Below are 21,969 nucleotides of genomic sequence, written 5' to 3' on the forward strand. Positions count from 1 at the left end.
AGCCATAATACAATTTCATGTGCACACAGCAATTGCAGGCAAGGGAACAGAGAAACATTTTTTTAAAAAAGAAAAGGAAAAAGGGAAATCATCAGTAATGAGCAGGCACTAGGTGGTATGTACTTCAGAGATGGAAACTATGAGATGCTAATGTCATGTTATTGTTAGCAGATGCATTACAATAAGCATGTGAATTCATTCTGTCCATGAAAGACTTCACTACGTTTGTGTCCCTAAAGGAGCAATTTCAGGCAAACGGTCACAATTGGTTTCCCTCGAGGACTTACCAAGAACTTTACAAGCCTAAATATTCATACAGGTATTCATTACAGTCATTAAATTAGTTACTTCCATAACCGAAGAGAAAAGCCAAAACATGTATTTGCCATCCATGCTCCTTGATTAGAACGTGTGCAAATTAAACATTACCAAAACCACATTACAACACTGCAGACAAGTGTTATACAGGTTGCATAGTATGGGCATGGATTTTATCAAATGTGAGAAAATGATGAGGATTAAGCCAATTAGACAAGAAAAACAGAAGGATCAGAGAAATCTGGAGTTGGTTTACCGTTAACTGAAGAAGGCATGCACAAGAGACAAAGAATTATGAGTACAAGGAACACAATGGGGAAAACACCTAGTATCAGTTAAGTCATGCTAAATATAAACTTCTGATTTAATTTACTGTAGTTATAGCAACTATAAATGTCATGTTGTTTCTATGTTTCATGTCTATACATAACATCATTTAATCCATTCAGTAAGGCAAAAACGAATACCTATATCTATGGAAAATATATCTTAACACCGAACTGCACTTTAACATCCCAGGATTTACCACAAACCACCTGAACAATAGCAGTACATCTAGAACTACCATGTCTAAAAGTAACATGTAATTGAAAACACTTTAGACACTATTTCAAATGCTCACCTTTTTCCAAAATATCCTCTGCTCCTTCCTCCCACTGATCCTCATCTTCATATTCATCATCCACATCTAGCCAAGAAACAGAAACAAAAGTATTAATTAGCAATTTGATGAAAAGTGCTGGACCCATTTTGCTAGAGTTTGTGGAGTTACCAGCTTCATCCAAGATGAAGCCTCCATGTCGAGGTTTCTTTCTAGGACGGTCGTCATCCTCTTCTTCCTCTTCATCATACTCCTCCTCATCCTCCTCCAAGTCTTCTCCTTCTTCTTCTTCTGCTTTATCACTGCCAGCTACACTTCCTTGCCCTTCTTCCTCCTAGAAAAAATATATTTTTGTTTAAGTGCACAAAGCAGTTAAACAGAATCCTCCCAAAAGGCATTAAAGCAGTGGGTCTCCAACCCTGGTCCTGGAGAACGACTTTCCTGCAGAGTTTGGTTCCAACCTGTAACCAATAAGCTGCTCCACCCCTTACTTGACGCTAATACATCTGATCCAATAAACCAGGAACTTGGGAGGAGGCTAATTAGCTGGAGCAGATGTGGCAGACTGTGGTTGGAAATTGGCTCTTCATGAAGGTAGATCTGCAGGATTAGGGTTGGAGATCACTGCCTTACATCATCCATTATAGTACCCAACCTCCCCTATTTTATAAAGCAGCAGAATGCATAATAACAACTGCAATAAAATTATATTTTGTATTTTGTGCTCTTATCTTTTATTTATTTTATTTCAACAAAAAAGAAAGTTTATGCATGCCCATGGACATTATTCACAGGAACGACATTAAAGAAGTGTAACACATTAAAGTTGTCTTGAAATCAAAGTTGCTCACGTGTACAAAAACTGCCCACTGTACTCTACTTCCCTGTGCTTAATGGGCATGAGCTACTTTATACAACTGCATACTTTACAAAAGGTTTTGTTGTATAGCATTTATATAGTTTATTGTCTGTATTTATTATATTACATTACTTTTATCTTTTGTACTTCTGTCTGCTGTTGTTCTGTGTTAAATGTAGCTCTGTATCCTGTAATAACTATACCTTGATCCTCATTTAATGCATTTGCGGTGAGAAGGAATAACAAAGTTGACTGCCTTTTTTACCTTGTTAGTTCACTCAGAGGCAGGAACAGGGACATGCCTTTGGAATACCGTTACCCTGACTGGGAACTTCTTTCAAAATAAATAACTGAAAATGCCCCCCTTGTATTACTTGTTCCAGTCCATGCAGATGTGTATAGGTTTTAGGGAGTATCACAGAAGCAATGAGTAGTGAGATCACTCTTCTAGGACATAATAAGCAATACCACTACAGGTTGAGATAAGTCGTTAGTAATTTGCAATGTATTTTTTTTTTTGAGTAACTGACCCAAAACTGATGCTGAACAAATAGAGTCAACAGATTTAGTGCAACATTCATGTAAATGTTATGAATATAATTTCAGTCACAGCAGAAACATCACCTCATTCTCCTCGGCTTCCTCAGCCTCACTGCTCCGCTCACTCTGGTTGTCTGAAAAGTCGCTGTCTTCACTGTCAGACATCTCTCCACTTCACCTGCAAAACAAGTTCAAATACATTCACTGTATTACAGAAACCTCATATTTTTGTCATAATTGAAGATCTAACAGGTCAAAATAAGATTTTTCACAAATTTGCATTACGTTATATACAACTTTCTAACACATGCAGACACTGTGCTAGAACACCAATTTTATGTTTTAAAACAAATTACGATAAACTGTTTGTGCCCCTTTAAAATCATTGCTTCTTTTTATGTTTTACCAGACAGAACCTTAGAATTCCAAGCAGAAAGTGATTTCTTAGGATCAGAGGGTCCTACCTGCATTTGACCTGTTCCAAAAACAACTCATTTACAAATCTGATAGGATTTTGATATTTTACATTTAGAATAAATTTAGGGTGTCTGTGATTTTCAGGTGTGAGAGAGTCCTGTTCCACATATCAGTTTTGCTATTTGGAATGCAAAATCTTTGAAGTTTAATATCTCAAAACTGCTCAAAACGCAGACACAACCTTATAAATCCAAGGGGACTTAATGTAACGTCATTATACTAGAACTGTGCTGCCTGTCACAGATGCCTAAAAACGATAGAAACGGACGGTTAAAACAGACGTTTGGACATCATCGGGGTTGTCCTACAGTTAGGACATTATTTAAGAAATGTTGTCTAGTTATGATGTTCCTGTAAAACTGTTTTCATAGCTGGAGTTAGGATAAGACAATGAACGTAGAAACTGTCGTTCTATATTAGCTACTGTGCTAATAGATTCAGTCCTAACTGAAGCCGGCATGCTGACCAAACAGGTAAGGTTTCAGAGTTAACTAACATGTTTCCTTCAGGTTTAACAGGCAGAGATCACTCACACAGGAGGTTTATTCCACTGATCTATGGCTTATGCACAACAGGGTGCCAAAGCCGACGTCGGTGTTAATGTTATCAATGTTGTTAGCGTTAGCTAGATTAGCTTGAGGTTAGCACTCAGCCAACCACAGCACGCGTTTTAAATCTGGCAAGATGAAATCAAAATTAAGCAAATTAGCTAAGCATGTTCCCTTAAGTTGTAGCTCGACCACTCCATACCTAAAGTCGGTTAACGCCAGACAGTTAGCGTTAACTAACAGGGAACCTGGTGAAAATGGAGATGCTAACGTTACAGCCATCTTAGGTAGCTAACGCTAGGTTAGCCAGCTAGCTATCTTAGCCAGCATCATTTCTAGCTACAGTGGGGCAGCTAAGCTAAGCTAAGCTAAGTTAGCCAACCGCAATCATATACGGTCACTGTTTTTTCTCCAGCTCTTGTTTACAACCAGTCAGATGTCAAACTAAGCTACATGCTGGAAAGTCCCTAACATTTTTTCTAAGATACTGAATTAAGACAGTCGACGAGGGAATGGGCTAAGCTAGCTAACGTCAGCTGGTTCAGGTATCTAGCACCCTGGCCATGGAGCAACGTAGAACCCAATTTAAAACACGAGCGCAGCAGCTGAAAACCTTTATACTTACCGTTTTATAGAAAAGCCTTTGAAGGCAAACAAAGGTTGTCAATACGCCCAGCCAAATCCGTTTTCAAGCAGTGAATTCTTATTTGGCTTTTCTCCGGTCAGGTTTAAGAAGCGGGGCTCCGTTTTCTGATCACTTTTCCGGTCCGCACCGCAGAGCTGAAGCTGAAGCTGAAGCTGAACAGAACAGCGCAGCCATCTGTACTGGAGCAGCACTGCGACCTTCCACTCAATACACTGGTGTAGATCACAACGTTCACCAAACATTTGAACAACACTGGTAGTAGCTAAATTCATTAGTGTAGTATAGAATAATATAGTACTGTATAGCATTGTATTGTATTGTGTACTATTGTATAGTATTATATTGTTATTGTATCATATTGTATAGTGTAGTATAGTATAGCATAGTATAGCATTGTATAGTATTGTATTGTATGGTGGAGTATAGTACAATATTGCATTTTTTGTATAATATAGTATTGTATACTATAGCATTATTTAGGACTGTATAGTGTATGGTACAGTTTAGAATACTAAATAGTATGTCAAAATTGTACACCATCATTAATAGTGCATTCATTGTGTTGGTAGGTATAGCATAGCACTATGTGGTGGGTTTGGAAGGAGCCCAAGTTTGTTCTTTAGCACAAGCAAAAACAGATACAATGATGCATTAAATAACTTTATTTGGTAACTTCTATGAGATAATATTTGACCTGCTGCCAAATTCTGAAAAGGAGCATGACAGCAGGTCTACGTCAAATTCTGAAGCTGTTGCCCATAAAAGCTTTAGCAAACTAAACAAATTGGAATTACCCAGAAACAAACAGAATACACAGTCACAGTCACTGGGCTGCGAAGTGCTTTACAGACTAGCAGGAACAAAACATTTGGATTAATCCAGGAAATATTGAGTAATGTAAAAGGCTTGTACTTTCATGTTAAAAGAAATTGCTAATATGAAAGCACATTTAATACAATGTTCAGGGCTTCTTTGACTGACTTTTTTCTTTATTTTGCAGAACGATTGCACAAAAGCAATGGAACACAAAGACCATGTGTTATCATGAAAAACATCACGGTGTACCAAAGGTATATGTATTATGTTATGCACCTCAAGTAAAGTACGTGGTATGTATCACTACACCAAACACCACCATGTCAAAATAGCACCACTATTAGTAATACATTCATTAGTATAATATAGTATAATAGCAGTAGTAGTAGTAATGTTGGGCACCTCTGGCCAAATGACATATTTTGTCGAATTTCTGAAGGGAAAAGAAGTAAACACAGCTTCGACTGCAAACTATTGCAAAGAATGCAAATGTAAATGCACAACTACTTAATATTTGATTCATTTAAAAAATGAAAAAAATACAGTAGTAATTGTGGCATGTGCAAAAGTTTGGACACCCAAGCTTTTCAGTAAAATATGTAGTTACAGCCCCTTCAGCAGATATCACATTCGCTAAAGTATTTAGTAACAGCCCTTATGACAGATACCACTGCATGAAAACACTTTTTTTGCTGTCCAGCTTTTGTTGGAGTCTTTCCTTTTTTGTTTTAGGAATTTTACTCACTCTGGTTCTGCAATATTCTTCAGCTGTGTTTAAGATGTTCAAGTGATCAGACTGTGAGAGCCTTTCTAAAAGAAGGTCACAGTGGATTTAGTTCAGTTATGGATCATTGTTCTCTTGTAGAAGCCAGACTCTTGTCAGCTGCAGTTTCCTGACTGTTTCACATTTGCTTCCCGAACTATTTCATGGAATCCATTCTTCATCTACCCATACAATGTTTCCTGCACTACTGGCTGCAACAAAATCCTAATGCATAATAGATCCACCCACATCCTTAATAGCTGGCAACAGTTGTTCTTTCCATGCTCCCTATTTCTCCAAATGCAGCTTTGGTGATGGTGGCCAAACACTTTTACTACATCTATCCACAGCTCATGTTTCTAAAATGTTTCTTGCTAATCTAGATGTTGACCAATACAACTACCTTACCGTAATCACCAGATTAAACACCTGATTTGCTTGCTGATATTTAAAACAGCCTAACAAAACAGATGCTGAGCAAAATCAGCCAGCATCTAAATAGCGTATATACGCAATAGAAAATTCCCCTGAATGCAGCATCTAGGGGAGCAGTGGTTGGTGGGCATGCTGTAAAAATCATTGTGTTGCAGGACGCATGGGTGTAAAGCAAGCTGCACACTACAACACAGCACACCATTCGGGACAAATGAATATACATGCAAAGATTTCTGGTTGAGATTATTGTTAAGCTCAAGGATGAATATCAGTATCAGCTGCCTGAGCAAATAAATAAATAATTAAAATAGGATACTGTGCAACATTTTTAAACCATGATGGTAATAAATGGAAAAAGCTTGCCTAAATAATGAGAGCTAAGACTTCAGGGCACAGGATCACAGGGTGGGTTTTAATTGAATTCTACAAGTTTTCCATCACTCACCTCAGTATTTTTATTAGGATTAAGTTGACACATCTGCAGTTCTATCCGAGAGTGTTCTTGTTCTTCCAGATCTTGCCTTGACTTCATCAGTTCCCTTTAACTGCCATGACTTTTCAGACAATGGGGATTGCAAGCTGGAAGCACTTTTTTACAGCCTTCCCCTGTTGTGTATGCATGAATTAGCTTCATTTTTAGATCCTCAGCCAGCTGCTTAGAGGAGCCCATGGTTGTTGAGTGTTCGCACAAGGTTTGAAGAGTCAAATCATTTTTATGCTAAGTCTAACTAGTCCTAATATGTAAAGTTCATTAAGTTCTGAGACTTTACAATCTTGGAACTAATTAGGTTAATAGGCAACAGGTCAGTAACATGATTGGGTATAAACAGAGCATCTCATAGTGGCTGAGTCTTTCAGAAGTAAAGATGAGGAGGAGTTCACCACTCAGACTGTGCAGGCAAATAGTGCAACAACTCAAGAATAACATTTGTCAACATAAAATAGCAAAGGACTTTTGCTTTTCATCATCTACGATACATAATAACAAAAAGACTGAAAGAAATCACTGTATGCAAGGGACAGGGCCAAAAACCAATATTAGCTGGCTGACCTTGATCTTCAGGCCCCCAGACAGCAGTGCATTAAAAACAGACACTGAACACAGAATTCTGTTGTGGAAATCACTGCATGAACTCAGGAACACTTCCAAAAACCACTGTCTGTGAACACAGCTCGTCACTGCCTCCACAACTGCGAGTTCAAACTATACCATGTGAAGAAGAAACCATACATAAACAGGATCTAGCAACAAAAGAAATAAAGGCACTGTACAGGTACATATTTCGTTCATCAAGGTACCAACAATGTTAATATACCTTCAAACAGTGGTTTTAGGGTCCAATTCTGTATCTTAAAAAAGTTTTGCCCTGGTGAAAAGTACATTTTTGTATGTTTTTTTTAATAACCTGATGTTTTAGAACCTGGAGACGAGACGGAGTGTGTGAAATCAATATAACATAGAAAATCTAATTTCGATGATTATGGTACAATTATGTTCCCTGACTAAAGGTACTGAGATGTACCCTTGAGGGTACCACCCCAGTGACAAGAGGGGAACTGCCCCAGTGAAGAAAGGTACCATCCCACTTGTAATCAGCACACAGCTTAAAAGCCAGCGTCTGTGATGGTATGGAGAAGCATTATTACGCATGGCAAGGGTGACTTGCACATCTATGGCGGCACCATTAATGCTAAATGATATTCCCAGGTTTTGGAGCAACATACGCTGCCATCCAGATGTAGGCCTTTCTTATTTTAACAAGACAATGACAAACACTCAGCATGTATTACAACAGCATGGCTCCGTAGTAAAAAAGTGTGCGTGCCTGCCTGCAGTCCAGGCCTGTCACCCGCTGAGAACATTTGCCAATTATGAAGCAAAATATATGACAAAGGAGACCCTGAACTGTTGAAACAGCATCAAAACATTTCACTTTTAAAACCACAGCAGTTGGCCTTCTCTGTTCCCAAACACTTACAGAGTGCTGTAAAAGAACAGGTGACGCAACACAGTGATAAACATGCCGCTTTTATTTTAAATGTGTTGCTAGGATCTTATTCAAAATGGACATTTATTTTTCAACAAACAATAAAGTTTCTTGCAGTCTTTGTACTATTTTCAATTCCCTATAAGATTGAATGATTTGTACATAATTGCATTCTGTTTTTATTTACATTTTGCACAGCATCCCAACTTTTTTGGAAACAGGGTTGTAGTATATGGTGCATGCTACCATACTAATTAATGTTTCAAAATTATACACCACCATAATGCATCTTATCTTTTACCACATGTTCAGTTTTGCTGAGCTTTTTTTCATGTCCTCGACAAATTCCAAACATGAACAATAGATAAAACTAAGCAATGAACTAGTAATAATAACTAATAACTAGTAATAACTAGTTAGTTATGTCTAGATATTACATTTATTTAGACTAATGGATTATGTGGCTTTAAGTACGTGAACCCTGGAAGCCCTGGCTTTCGTTTTTGTTTTCTCTTCATTTCATTTCTTTAAATTCCCAAACTGTGAAACTGGTTCTACAGGAAGGAAGAAGATCAAATCTAACAAACAGAATGTCACCTTTCGTGTTTCGAAATGTAACAAATTGAACAGGAGGCCAGGACTTTCAGGCCTATAAAAAGTAAACAAGCACACAGTGGAAAAAAAGAGAAAATATTGCAAGAGTTTTATTTTATATACAGACAACGTAAAAACAACAAAACATATTTTTTTTTCATCAGAGAGCTTTATTTTGTACAAATATGATTATTTCACTATTTACAGCAGTATATCAATAGGTCAAGCTGCAACAAATGACTCGATAACAAATGACAGTGTTAATCAATACAGTTATAACACTTTATCTAATGTGCATGGCCTAGAAGTGCATACAGAGCTCTCCAGAAACACCCTCACCCATAATATAGATGAGCAAAATACGGCTAGGATTTTTTTTTTGCCCATGCTAGCTTTGTTAGAATAGTTGACACAACAAACATATTATCTCAAAAAGTAGTAGGGGCTAATAAACTGTAAGTATACTGAAGGAATGCAGAAAGAAAGCAGTAGACACAAAAAGGCAAAACAGCAGCCTGAAGTTATTGCTTGATAAGCTTGTAATGAATGATTAATGGCATCATTTTTTATTAAGGCATTAAGGCATTAATGCATTTTCCTTGTTTGATCCTTTCGAACCAGTAATAGTGCAGTAGTAGACCCATCTGTAGTGCAGACTGAAGCATGCAGTGTATGTTGCTATGATAGAATCTGCAATTGTAGCTCTCTCGTTCAAATATAGCTTTTTTGAATGGTTTTTACAGCAAAACCTTCAGCACCTTTGACTACACTGGGAAATTCCTGTGGGAGACCAGTTAATATATTATAGCAGCAAACTAACAAAAGAACAAGAATGAAAGGACTACAATCACGGATGAGTTGAAACTACCTTCTGTATATATTATATACATAATATATGCAATCATTGGCTGGAACATGCAGCCACTGTTGCTCTCACTGGATGCTGATGATGAAAAATGGAAACTGTAACTGTGAAAATCAAATGATTTTCACATTCAGGTTCATGGGAATGTTCAAACAATGAAAATAATGTTATAGAATTACTGAAAGCAATAATTACATTCTCATGAAGTGTATGTTGTATACTGGTTGGATAATATTAAAAATGTCATGATACTAAACTTGAGTGTTACATTAAACATCCAGCAAAGCTTGAATGAAAAACAAGATATAAATATAACAGACTTAAAAACCACTGATCAGACCTATCTGAGAACTGTGTGCAAAGCTAAAGAGCAGCGTGATTGACAGCTCTCTGCCCAACACTCCTAGTGTGCTTTAGCTCGCTAAAGTGTTTTTGACTAAAACTGTTTTGTGTGGGCGGGCCAAGAGACAACAGTCTTGTGATTGGTAAGGGGAATGCTTACGGAAGCGTTACCCAAGATTGAACCTGCCCAGTTTACATTGAGAGGAGAGAAATATGGTGAAATATACCGGTCATTTATTGCTCACCAGAACATTATTCAAAGGTTGTACTTAGTGCACGGTTCGCCTGCAAGAACAAGATTAACCTAATAATTAGGAAAAAAAAAAAAGAATTAGATTTAGGTTCCTTGGGTCTTTAAAGCTGATGGAGGTGACACAGGTCAAAAATCTATAATAAGAACAGAAAGTTGACATCACAAAGTCAACATAGTTACAAAACAAACAGAAACCCTCATAGATTTCAGCCTTGCTTGTTGCTTTTAAAACATTTCAATATGCTATCCCTCCTAAAACCCATTAAGAAGGAAAATAATTAATAATTAAAAAGTGGCCATATGAGAGGTAGTTTGCTGTCAAAGCAGATTAATAAAAAACAAAGGCACATTTAAATTGTATTAATCTAATAAAATATAGGATATAACTTTGCATAGACAAATACAAAATAAAATATACATTTGTGTGAACATAATTTACATGCTTATAAATGCACTCTTAGAGATGTTTCTTTATAATAAGGAGCACAGATTATGGTTAGCTTTGACTAAAAAGAACAGTTATTCTTTGCATTCATCTTTTGCAAGATTTTAAGTAAAGTGTTGAGGAATGTAACTGCTTTTTCTTCTTTGTAGACCTCACAGGCTGGACAGGTCAGCCTCTTGTCCTGCAACTTAAGATATAGAACAATACGATTGAACAACATTGACACTGAACAATACGATCAGCACAGTATTATGTCAGAGACGCTGTGTAGATCAATGGGGTCAAAAGGCATTCCTGGTGGGTCATGACTCTGCTGGCTTTAGTGTTCTCCACACTTATTTACAACTTATTCAGCTCATGAAGGGCTTAGCATTAGCTGATGAACTGATTCAGTTATGCCAATGAATGCATGGTCCAGACTATCACATGTGATTTACATTTTGTCATAAAAATAAAAATGCTAACTGCAATTATTTTCAGCAGCATTGTGATTGGTACTGTTAAAGGGGAATTTCACTGATTTTTCAACATTTCAATTTAATCAAGTCAAACTCATGATCTCAAATTTCCTAACAGTGGCAGTAATAGGAACCAGTGCTCGCATACACAGCTATTATATTTATATATTTATTTATTTCTATCCAAAATGACCATTGAACCAACTGAAACTTTTGTGCGTAATATTGATCATGGTAAGATAAAACATTTCTTTTGGTACTATTTTGCCATTCTGTATGACCCACGTTGCCATGAATGGATTTTAAAAAATACAGTTTAGGCCAAAACTTTCTTAGAACTATTGTAAGACAGTGTCTCAGGCATTAGGTTGCACACTCATAAGCATTTCATGTAATAACATTCTGTGATGTAGCTTTTAGAGGCATCAAATGCTTTAGTTGTCTAGTTCCTATCACCACCACTGTGAACTTAACAGTTTGTTTATGCAACACTTTTGGACAATCAGAGGAATTCCACATTAACCGCAAATAAATGATTTCAATAAACAGGAACATTAAGTCTTATGGAAAAGATTCTGCTTGGTCAAGCTTTGTTATCACTCTGACAATTGGTCAGAAGGCTCTCAAGAACATTCCAAGGAAATATGTGCAATTGGTCTGTGTGTATAATACACAGTGAAAAACTGAGGGTATCCATCAGGAAATGACGCATTGTAATAGAGAGCTGGCTTTAATTTGGCCCACACACAATTACACAATCACTCACACAGAAGCACACACACACAAACACACATCAACTGGAAATAACCAGCAAGGTTGAAGCTAAGTTAATGTACTCATAATCAGTCATTTCTGGCAGTCAGATCCTGATGGATACCCTCAGTTTTTTACTGTGTATTGGAATGTTCCTTAAAGCCTTCTGACTAATTACAAGTTAACAAAGCTTGACCAAGCAGATTTTCCATTAAACATACTGTTCCTGTGTATTGAAATCATTTATTTGCAGTCAATGGGGAATTCCACTAAGATAAACTGTTAAGATTTAAACAAGGTCATTCAGACTGGTTTGATATGAAATGCTCTGTTCTAGAGAAACATAGAGTCAGAACTGTTCACAGTGGTGGAACCAGACAACCAGCATTCAATGCCTCTAAAGACTACATCACAAAAAGTTATTACATGAAATGATTATGAATCTGCAGCCTAATGCCTTATACATTGTCTTACAATAGTTTTGAGAAGGTTTTGGCCTAAACTGTATATTTAAAAAAGTGGTTCATATGGAACATTTTAAGGCAAAAGCAAAAGAGCCTGCCGGAAGGCGGGGCCCGAACATCGAGCCGCGACGAACCCCGGCGAGGACGGCAGGGAGAGAGCCGCGAGTGGGTGGGGGACGGACGGCAAAGCCCGAGCTCCGAGTGACGCGAGTGACGGCGGGAGGAGGAGGACGGTGCCGGCAACAAGAGGCACGAGGGCAAGGAGCGAGTCCCGAGCTACGCCGCACGAGCTCCGCCCCCTGTTCCGCAGCGAGGCCGCTTCACTACACTTCACGTTCAACCCGGGCGGCCGAGCTGCCAGCTGGGGGCGGTGACGAGGAGACGGAGCAGCGAGCTCTCCTCCCCTCTCGGCTCGGGTGCTCACGCTGACCTTAATGAGAGCCAGCTGATGTTGATCTGGCTGGCAGCGTGAGCACCTTTTAAAAAGAGCTGAAAGGGAACAGAGCGAGAGAGAGACAAGCAGCAGCAACAGAGACTGACTGAAGAGCTTAAGTGATAAAGGACTGAGAAGTCTAGCTGTCTGAAGCCACTGAAAAGTGGCCAGCTTAGCATAGCGTTGGTTGTGTTTGCTTTGTGTTTATTTGGGTGAAATAAAATATGACTGCTGCAACCCTGAACCCTGCTGTTTACAGTAATTACTTCCAAAAGAACAAAGACAGAATCTTCACAAAGTTTGTCAAAGATATTTTACTGCCGCACTGAGAAAAAGCAAAAATGACAAGGCCAAAATTATTAGCGCTTTTACAATTAATAATCAATAGTGTAGCCTTTCTTACTCACAACTGACAGCAGCCTTTTACTGTAGTTTCTAACTAGGTTGGCACATGTCTCTTGAAGGATCTTAGCCTATTCCTCCATGGCAAATTGTTCCAGCTCATCCAAATTACGTGGTTTTCGAACATGGACCATAACTTTAAGATCCCACCATAGATTCCCAATAGTATAGAGATCTAGGCTTTGAGAGGGCCACTCCAGGACCATTTTGTTGTTCTTGCTAGAAGACCCAGTGGCAACCTGAAGTCAGACTGGCAGCAGATTTCTTCACATTATCCTTTAAAATGTCAATATAATATTCTTTCTTCATGATCCCTTTCACCCAAACAAGGTTTTCCGTGCCTGAAGCAGCAAAACAGCCCCATAGCATTATGGCAATATAGCCGTCCTCCTTAAGATGGGCATCCAGTACCTTTTTTCTGAGGTCCAGACTTATTTTGGCATGATGAATTTACTTGTTACAAATAATGTAAGAGTAATCTCAATCTATATAATACACAATCTATATATTCTTTATAATGTAAATAATCTCAATCTAGCCGTCAAGTGCCACTAGCCCTGTTCAATGGAGTCCATTTAGCATAGTTCAATGCTAATTAGTTGCACCAATCAAGTCAGATGGAGTTCAGATGTGATTTGAAAGCTAAACATTTCAATTTGCTACATTTTCTTGAAGAATTCACATGGGGGCTAATAAATTTGACCACTCCAATTTGTTATACAGGAATCTTGATTTTTTTTTTTTAAATCCAAAATGTACCAAATCGGGGGCCTTTACAATGATCAATATTTGCTCTGCAAAGTTTTATGAATTATGCTAATATTGGACAGAATCTTTGGAAAATGTTCCATATCATCTTGGTGGCTAATAATTTTGACCTTAACTGTATGTCATTCAACAAATATTGTGACACAAAATATTTGTGAATTAGCCCGTAAACCACAGTAGCACAAAAAACCTATTTTGAAAACAGCTCTGACTTTTAAATTGTCATTTTAGGGTTTACAGGGTGACTTGCAGATGTATGCACACCCTATTTTAGCATTTTTCTCCTCCTGAAGTAGTAATGCTACTTTTTTAAATTTTACAAAAAAAAACTTACATAGTGCTGCTTTAACATGACTACAACACTACATATGCTTTTCTTCCAAATATAATTAGACTGCCTTTCTGGATAAGCATGTTTACTGTATGTTGTCTGTTACACTGAATTTCATCTTAGTTCAGGTTGTCCTTTTTTCACTTGAGCCCATATACCTCAACAATGACTGTGCACAAGCCTGCAAATAGATTAGGGCCGCCAGTATTAGAAACAAATGGCTGCGCCTTATATGAGAAACCTCCAGCCACCATTAGCCCATTTGTTCAGTGTGTTCTCTGCAGGACTGTACCAAAAACAGAGCAAAGCATAACAGGCTGAGCTCAAAAATGCTTGAAAAAATGCTTTCATGGCAGAGCTGCACAGCTGTTTTAATTTTCAGGTTTGCAATTGCCAGTTCCAGTCTGTGAGCGCATTAGTACTCTGCTCTGACTGAGTCATGAAAGGGAAATGGGGCAATGCATGAGCAGTGAAAGCATAAACAATGACATTAATGCAGAAATTACATAAAATCCACTTTATTTTTCTATCAGCACAGATGTGGAGTTGGGCTCCAAGAAATTTGCTGCATGAAAGATAAGATTTTTTGACAAAGAATTACACATATTCAAAGGGAAAGCTCATCATTTTTTCAACACTTGTCCATAAATAAATCATCATCCAGAGTAGCTTCAGAATATTCCATTCTAAAGAACCTGATCTGTGCACAGAACTGTTCATAATAGTGGTGATAGGAACCAGTGGTCGGATTCACAAAAGTGTCTTAAGAAAGAAAATCTTCTTAAATGTGTGTTTTTCTTAACTTCGTTCTTAAGAAAAAAGTTACGAAAAAATGTTATTCTTCAAATTACATCTTAAGAATTCTTTTATTTTCGTTTCTTAACTATTTCCTTAAGAACAATTGTAAGAACAAGAGGTATTCTTGAAAATATTATGCTCTTAAATGTGTACTTAATCTTACAACAGATCTTAAGACATCTTGCCTCAGACTTTCCACCGTCACCCCACAATTATTGTATTTTCCACGTAGGATTTTTTTTCTGTTGGCTTTTTATTTTCGGTTTCCTCCGCCATAAACTCTAGTTCTGGTTTGCCTTTTTTAAAACACTTGGTTTGATGTTTTTCCTCCATTTTGATCCTCTGAGTGGACTAAACTAATAACAGTTGATTCAAGTTCGAAATGTATCTTGCGTCATTTATACACAGCCTACGTAAGAAAACAATAGATATTTTCTTAAGAAAATCTTAAGAAAATAATTACAATCATCTTGAGAGAATATTTGAAAACTTCTTAAGTTTTTTTCCGAGAATTGTATTTAAGAACATCCTTATGAACTTCTTAGTGTTTGTCTTAAGAACCTTCGTAAGTTTTTTCTCAATAAAGTTTTTGTGAAACCAGCCCCAGAACTTGTAAAAGCTGTCTCAAAGAAAGCTATTGACTGAGTTGGTTATGAATACACTACCTGATGGGCGCAACATAGCTTTTCAATTTTGGTCTAGAATGGTCATCTCCAATGTTCTCCCCAAAATAGTCATGCCCAGTTGCACTGACTAGCTATCAAGCTAGTAGTAGCTTGATAACCCTCCAGTACAGGCTAGCTTGTTTTTGTTTCGTTTACTTTTCCTTGCCATCGTCCAAGTCCTCCTCCCTCAGCTACATATTCTTTTGTATTATGTGTTTGTTTTTCTTTTTTTTGTCTTTGACTCATGATGATGTTGAGTATAACTCAGTAAAACACTGACTGACTTTCAGAGTTTGTCAGTGTCTACTTCCCTCCTCCTCCTGGCTCATGTCACTACATCTCACAGCCATGCAAACTCATATGTTACCTCCCAGTACCACCTAGACAGGGTCAAGGTGCCATAAAATAACTATATTTGTGTAGACATTGTGACCATTGTGGTTCCTATCACCACTGTAAGGAAATCTGAGTCAGTAGGTTTCTCTATACTGGACCATTTTACATGACAACACTCTGAATCACTTCGTTTAAATTTCAACAATTGAATTATTCAGAAATTGTGAACAATCCATGTTATTCCCATTTACCAGGCCAAGGCAAAGAACAGAAATTCAAACATCTAATATACATTTTTACCAGAGCACTTCTAAAACACATATATATCTATTGCTCTCTCTCTCTCTCTCTCTCTCTCTATATATATACATATATATATATATAATATGTATATATACATAAACAATTTCTTTATAAAATATAAAAACATTCTTTATTGCTTATCCTTTTGATCTTTCATTTAAAATATTAACAAAAATCTAACCTTTTTAAAGTTCAATGATTGAAAAAAAATACCCTGAATGTTACCATGAAATATTTTTCTCAAATCTGTGTGTGCCACCTGTGTGCAGCCTCCCTTTGCAAAGATAACAGCTCTGAGTTAAGGAATCTCCTATAATGTTTCATGAGACACGGAACACATGGCAAAGGATCTAGTGTTTATATAGTAAGCTGTCCAGGGCCTTTGGAGAAAAACCAGCCCCACATTATCATAGATCTACTTCACAGTGGGGATGGGGTTCTTTTCTGCATGGCTATCTTTGTGTCCACACCAAACTCACATCTGGTGTTTGTTGCCAAAAACCTTTATATTGGTCTCATCTGACCATAGAACACAGTCTTACTGGAAATTCATTAATGTTTGGCAAACTTTGCTGGACCTTGACAGCAGATGTTTTCTTCTGGCAACTCCCCAAACAATTTGTGGTTATATAGGTGGTGTTTGATTGTAGTTTGGAAGACATTGTGACCCCAAGACCTAACTAATGTCTGCAATTCTCCATTTGTGATCCTTGAAGATTCTTTGTCCACACGAACTATCCTCATCACTGTGTGTGGGCTCAGCATAGACATATGTCTTGTTCCCAGCCAATTCTTGACATCTCCAGTTGTTTAAAGCTTCTAATTTATTACACTGATAGTGAAAATGGACATTTTTAACTATTTAGCTATTTTCTGATTCAAGCAGCTCAACAGCCTTTTGTTGCACATCATTGCTGTATTCTCTGGTGTTTCTCATAGTGATGGATGACTGTGGGAATTAGGCCTGTTTCATCTCATATATATTCCTCAGCAAGTCATGGCCGACCATTTAAGTGTTCCTAATCGCTGAGGTAAACTGTATCTATCTATGTATCTATCTAGCTATAGATGTATCTATCTATCTATCTATCTATATAAATATATATGCACAGTGTTGAAGATTTGAAAGATTAGAATTATACATACATATACACACATACGTGTTTGTGTATACTAAATTTTTCTACACTGTGCAGAAGTAGAGCTTTATACTATAAATTTATAACCAAATAAAACAATCATACTCACTTGTCTTGCAAGCTTGTGCAGCATCATAATTAATTTTTTAGAAGGAATTCCATTGTTCTCTGTTATAAGAACAGCGGCCTCCTTTTCAAAGCATTTCAGCATGGACCTGGAGCAGTTCTGCTGGAGACAGAAGACATAAGTTTAAGGTAACTTTAGTGAGCGTAGACAAGAACTCTGGAATTCCTAATGGGCTAAATGTAAACAGCTATGTTTGGTGTTGATGTTGCTGCGCATTCAGTTTCTGCTTAAGCAAGGAAACTGCTGAATTCCTATTACTGAAAGGAATAAACAGCTCTGTTACTCTAAAATATTCAAGAAAACACCAAATGTCAGATGGTTTCTTTAGTACATTGTAAGCTCATGCCTAAAAAAGTCTTTAAATTACAAACACATTTCTATTTCACTGATTGGGATATTACTTTTAATAACACTTTGTTATTTATGAAATTAAGAATTCCAATTCCAGTGCAGGAATAATGACAGCTCTATATGCACCATCTTGAGAATATTGCATGGCATTTGGCAGAAGCTCTTATCCAGACTGACAGTTTAATCATGTTACAGAGGCAGACAAATGTAGCATTAAGAGTCTTGCCTAAGGACTCAAATTAGTATAGTGTGTTACAACTAACTAAACACATGTTGAGAATGAGAGGCTACATAACTCAACTCCCAACAAATTCAAAACCTGAAACTTCATCATCAAATACCTGAACCACATGCAAAATCATATACCTCGTAATCATTTAGAGTTGGCGTGTACAGCTTGCAATTATTCAACTCCTGCAATAAGACAAGAACATATTGGCATCAGTATCAAAAAGACTAATGATTATGCTATCATTAATGTTATATGAACAGGTTATATGAACATTTGTTGTTCTGGTCATGGTTCTAGATTAACTCCTGCCATACGCAGTTTAAATTATGTGATCTAAAAGACCTGGGGCCATATTACAGAAACTTCTTAAGTATCTGCTTAGTCACCATTACAACTTTGGTTAGGACTGAATTTAGGACAGAAGCTATTACAGAACAACAGTTCTTAAGTCACAATCTTATCCTAACTCCAGACAGGAAAACTGTATTACAGAAACATCCTAACTAAACATTTCCTAAAATCTGTCCCAACTTTAAGAAAACCCCAGAGGTGACTTATCTTCTGTTTTAACCGTCTGTTTCTATCGTTTTATGCAGTGACAGGCGGCATAGTTCACTATAACTACCATAATAATCCAACATTTATTTTATTACATTGAAAACGGTGCTTTGACTAATAGCTTTTTAATAACCCCAGACACTGCAGACAATCTCCACCGTCCCCTCATTATTACCTTTGTGTGTTAATGTTGATGAAAACTCTTCAGACAAAATATTAAAGTGATGGTGGTGAATAATGAGGATACAGAGCTGAACGTCTGTTTATTAGGAAGAGTAATGTTAGCGCGGTCGACTGAAGCATTCGGGGAAACTGAAACTGAAACTACGAAGAAGCGACGCTCTGATAAACAGCACGAAACGCTCTCACAATATTCTTAACTTGTAGTTTATTGTGCTTTTAATTTTGTGAGCCTTTGAGCCTTTTTTACATCAGTAGCGGTAGCTAGCTGTCTGGCTAACCAGCTGGATTATTTTGATAAGGTGTTTACGTTTCAGCTGTGCGTGTATGGTGGGTTGCTAGGTAACAGACATGCCAGTTGATTGTCGACTTCGATCGACTAAGTTTCCTAACTCGAGATAGGACCAGATGCTGTACGATAAGATTCCTACATCAAGATAAGATTTACTTCTGTTATACGAATTTGTGAAAAATCTAATCTTGACCTCTCAGATTAATTTAAGACAAAAAGGTAAGACGTTTCTGTAATACGGCCCCTGATTCACATCAGAAGCTCTGAGAAAAATGCACCGCGCATGAGCGCCAAAGTTCATTATCTAAATCAGTTTTTCCCGATCCTGCTCACGGAGCGCTCGTGCACTGTGCTTCTTTCTCCGAGCTTCAGATTCAAACCGTGTGTCAGGTAATCTAACACACTTGACACTTAACACAGTAATCCGAGTCCACATCACAAACATCAGCAAACAGCTCATAAAATGATGAGCTCTTCGCTGACGTTTGTGATATCACTGATATTACAGTTCACCGGTAACATTCCATAACACACGTGAACCAGTTTCACTTTCACATCGTTTGGGCACAAATTCCGACAGCCATGATGAAGGCTGGTAACTACTGCGATTTAGAAGGTAAGAAAACACACCTCGATCGGCAGCCTTTTCATTAAGTTTCGCACCTCAGTTACAGTCTCAGAAGAGCACACTGAATGACACTTGGCTTGTCGCATAATCACGACGACGAAGTATAGAATCAAAGGCGCAAAATCCATGTAACATTGGTGCTGCTCCGTCCTTCTCCCAGACATAATCCCAGTCCTGGCCCACCACGCGAACTGGGAGGAGGCAGTGTGTTAAAGGACAGGGACTACATCTCCATCCCCACACTTCTGCTCCTCACTCACGATGCACCATCTCCTAAAACTGGCGTTTAATCCACGCTTGTCCTCCCAAGTTCATCTGAAGAGGAAAATAAAGTCATAAATGGAGTGGGTATACAACGCTGTAATGACTGGGTAATCATGAAAATTACAGGCTTATACTACGATAACATAGGCTTGAGGTGCATATTTGAATGGTGTCAAAGCTTGAACAGTTCACAGGAATGCGATTAAACTTCATAAATAACGTAATGTAAAAGTTGAGTACAAGTGCGCCCACTGATGGCCCACCCAAAGCTGAGCACACATTTCCAATACTCCTGCATGACCGTTAAATCAGTGAGCTTTAAAGCTGTTACACGTACAACAGAGCATAAGTGTCACAGCGCTGAGGTGACCTACCTGCATGACTCTGGAAAAGAGCCTAAAATCGGCCTCTGCTCAGAGTCCAAACGCGTGTGTGTCACAGTCGTATAAAACAGCCTTTTATTTAAGAATATACAATCAGCAAAGTCCTCTTGGTTTCCTCCGCAACGAGAGAGAAGGACAAAGTGCATCTTTCATTCTGCTTGCAGAGAATGTTAAACTCAGTGACGGAAAAACACGCGCTCTCACGGTAAGTCTGCGGGGTTTGGAGAGAGTGAGAGAGAGAGAGGGAGAGAGTGAGAGAGAGAGAGAGAGAGAGAGAGAGAGAGAGAGGGAGAGAGAGAAAGTGGAAGGGTGGGGCGGTTGGGAATGTAAACGCCCCTCAGCCGTGGCTTGACGGCGCTTTGAAGTTAACACGTACGAGCACAGTGATTAGTCCGCATTATGAAATTTAATCGACACTGACTCTACATAAACATGTTTCTGGAAACACGTCCGGCTCGAAGTGATTTCATCAGCTGGTGATCTGGTGTGTACAGCCTGTATTTGTTGAAAATTACCACCAGAGGTCAGAGATGATAGTCTAGCCCCTTAGGTACAAGCGACTGTGCGTTAGTGATACCATCCCTGCGTTGGAGAAACGCAGACATTCGCAGGTCACTAAGTGAGGGGATCTGGGGGATTTGTGTGCGCGCGTGGGTGTGGAGGGGGTCAACTTCGCCCGTTTCCTCTTAAGATTATTTTCCCGTCGTTGCTACTGATTTGTTTCACGTCTTCATGGCAGTATGAAGGTCCTACATCCTGCGTTCTTTGTTTATTTTGACGACGGGTTTACACGGGCACATGTCCCGCCCCCCTTAGTTACTGTTGCTATGTTTGTTAAACGTGGCTACCAAGAGCGCCCGCGAGCGAGTCCCAAATGATTGGGGAGAATGGAGCTAAACGGCTAAAAACGAAACGTTAAAATAGTTTCTAACCACTTGCCTAGAATGTTTTAATTTTAGAAAGCTGAAGGATATATTTCACTAAAAAGCTAAGAAAACGTAACTGTATGTTTCATTTTTTCTACAACAAACGTGTTTTGGGCAGCAGGACGCTGGCATTACTGCGACTAAGTGCTGACTGGATGGCGAACCGAGCAGCTCATTGGCTGTTCGTGCTCACTGACGTTAACCACAGAATTAGTGTTTCCACCCCCACTCAGACAGACCTGGAATTAGACTGTGGAAAAGTGAAAATCATTAAAATTCGAACAAAATAGCTTTCTTTTCCTATCTTACCCAAAGCGAAGGAAGTACAACTATAAACAACATGAATTCCTAAGACATAGATTTAATATGGACTGTCATGCTTGCACTTTCTGAGAAGATGTAGAATCAACAGAACATCTATTTTTCTCCTGCAAGCAATTTAAAAAGTTTAGGAAAAATCTTTATGCTTGGCTAAAAACTAAATCTGAATTACCTGACTTGGAATATAAATTCATAGAATATGGTATCTTTATTGATAATTCTAAGCCAGAATTTTTAGTTATTATAATTTTGGCTAAAGACTACATACATATATGTTTTTTTAGATTCTAATGATTCTAGAGAGTCTTTAGAAACTCTCCCAGTTGGTTAGCATTCAAAACAGATTTGGCTATGTTTTACAAATCCT

At 38.1% G+C, this 21,969-nt stretch overlaps 2 protein-coding genes across 3 annotated transcripts in view; both read right to left on the reverse strand.

Moving 5' to 3' along the window:
* The window catches only part of supt5h (SPT5 homolog, DSIF elongation factor subunit), a 23,383-nt gene extending 19,250 nt beyond the window's left edge, over positions 1-4,133 (reverse strand). Inside the window, exons 1-5 of one of the 2 annotated variants that reach the window (XM_036561210.1) lie at positions 3,969-4,133; positions 2,403-2,496; positions 1,091-1,253; positions 941-1,006; positions 575-580 (exon numbers count right to left, since the gene is read on the reverse strand). In XM_036561210.1, the coding sequence (XP_036417103.1) occupies positions 575-580; positions 941-1,006; positions 1,091-1,253; positions 2,403-2,483 (316 nt within the window). In that variant the 5' untranslated portion in view covers positions 2,484-2,496; positions 3,969-4,133. The remainder of the gene's footprint in view (positions 1-574; positions 581-940; positions 1,007-1,090; positions 1,254-2,402; positions 2,497-3,968) is intronic. The other variant, XM_036561220.1, reaches the window with a different exon arrangement.
* A 4,605-nt stretch (positions 4,134-8,738) lies between these two features.
* Positions 8,739-20,984, reverse strand: il15l (interleukin 15, like). The gene is made up of 5 exons (XM_036561238.1): positions 20,347-20,984; positions 19,711-20,023; positions 18,185-18,232; positions 17,450-17,569; positions 8,739-10,677 (listed from the first exon to the last, which is right to left on the reverse strand). Exons 2-5 carry the CDS (start codon positions 19,870-19,872, stop codon positions 10,552-10,554), a joined length of 456 nt encoding a protein of 151 aa, XP_036417131.1. The 5' UTR covers positions 19,873-20,023; positions 20,347-20,984; the 3' UTR covers positions 8,739-10,551.
* Between the last annotated feature and the right edge of the window lie 985 nt (positions 20,985-21,969).

Source organism: Colossoma macropomum, unplaced genomic scaffold (assembly GCF_904425465.1).
Source record: "Colossoma macropomum unplaced genomic scaffold, Colossoma_macropomum, whole genome shotgun sequence".
NCBI lineage: Eukaryota > Metazoa > Chordata > Actinopteri > Characiformes > Serrasalmidae > Colossoma > Colossoma macropomum.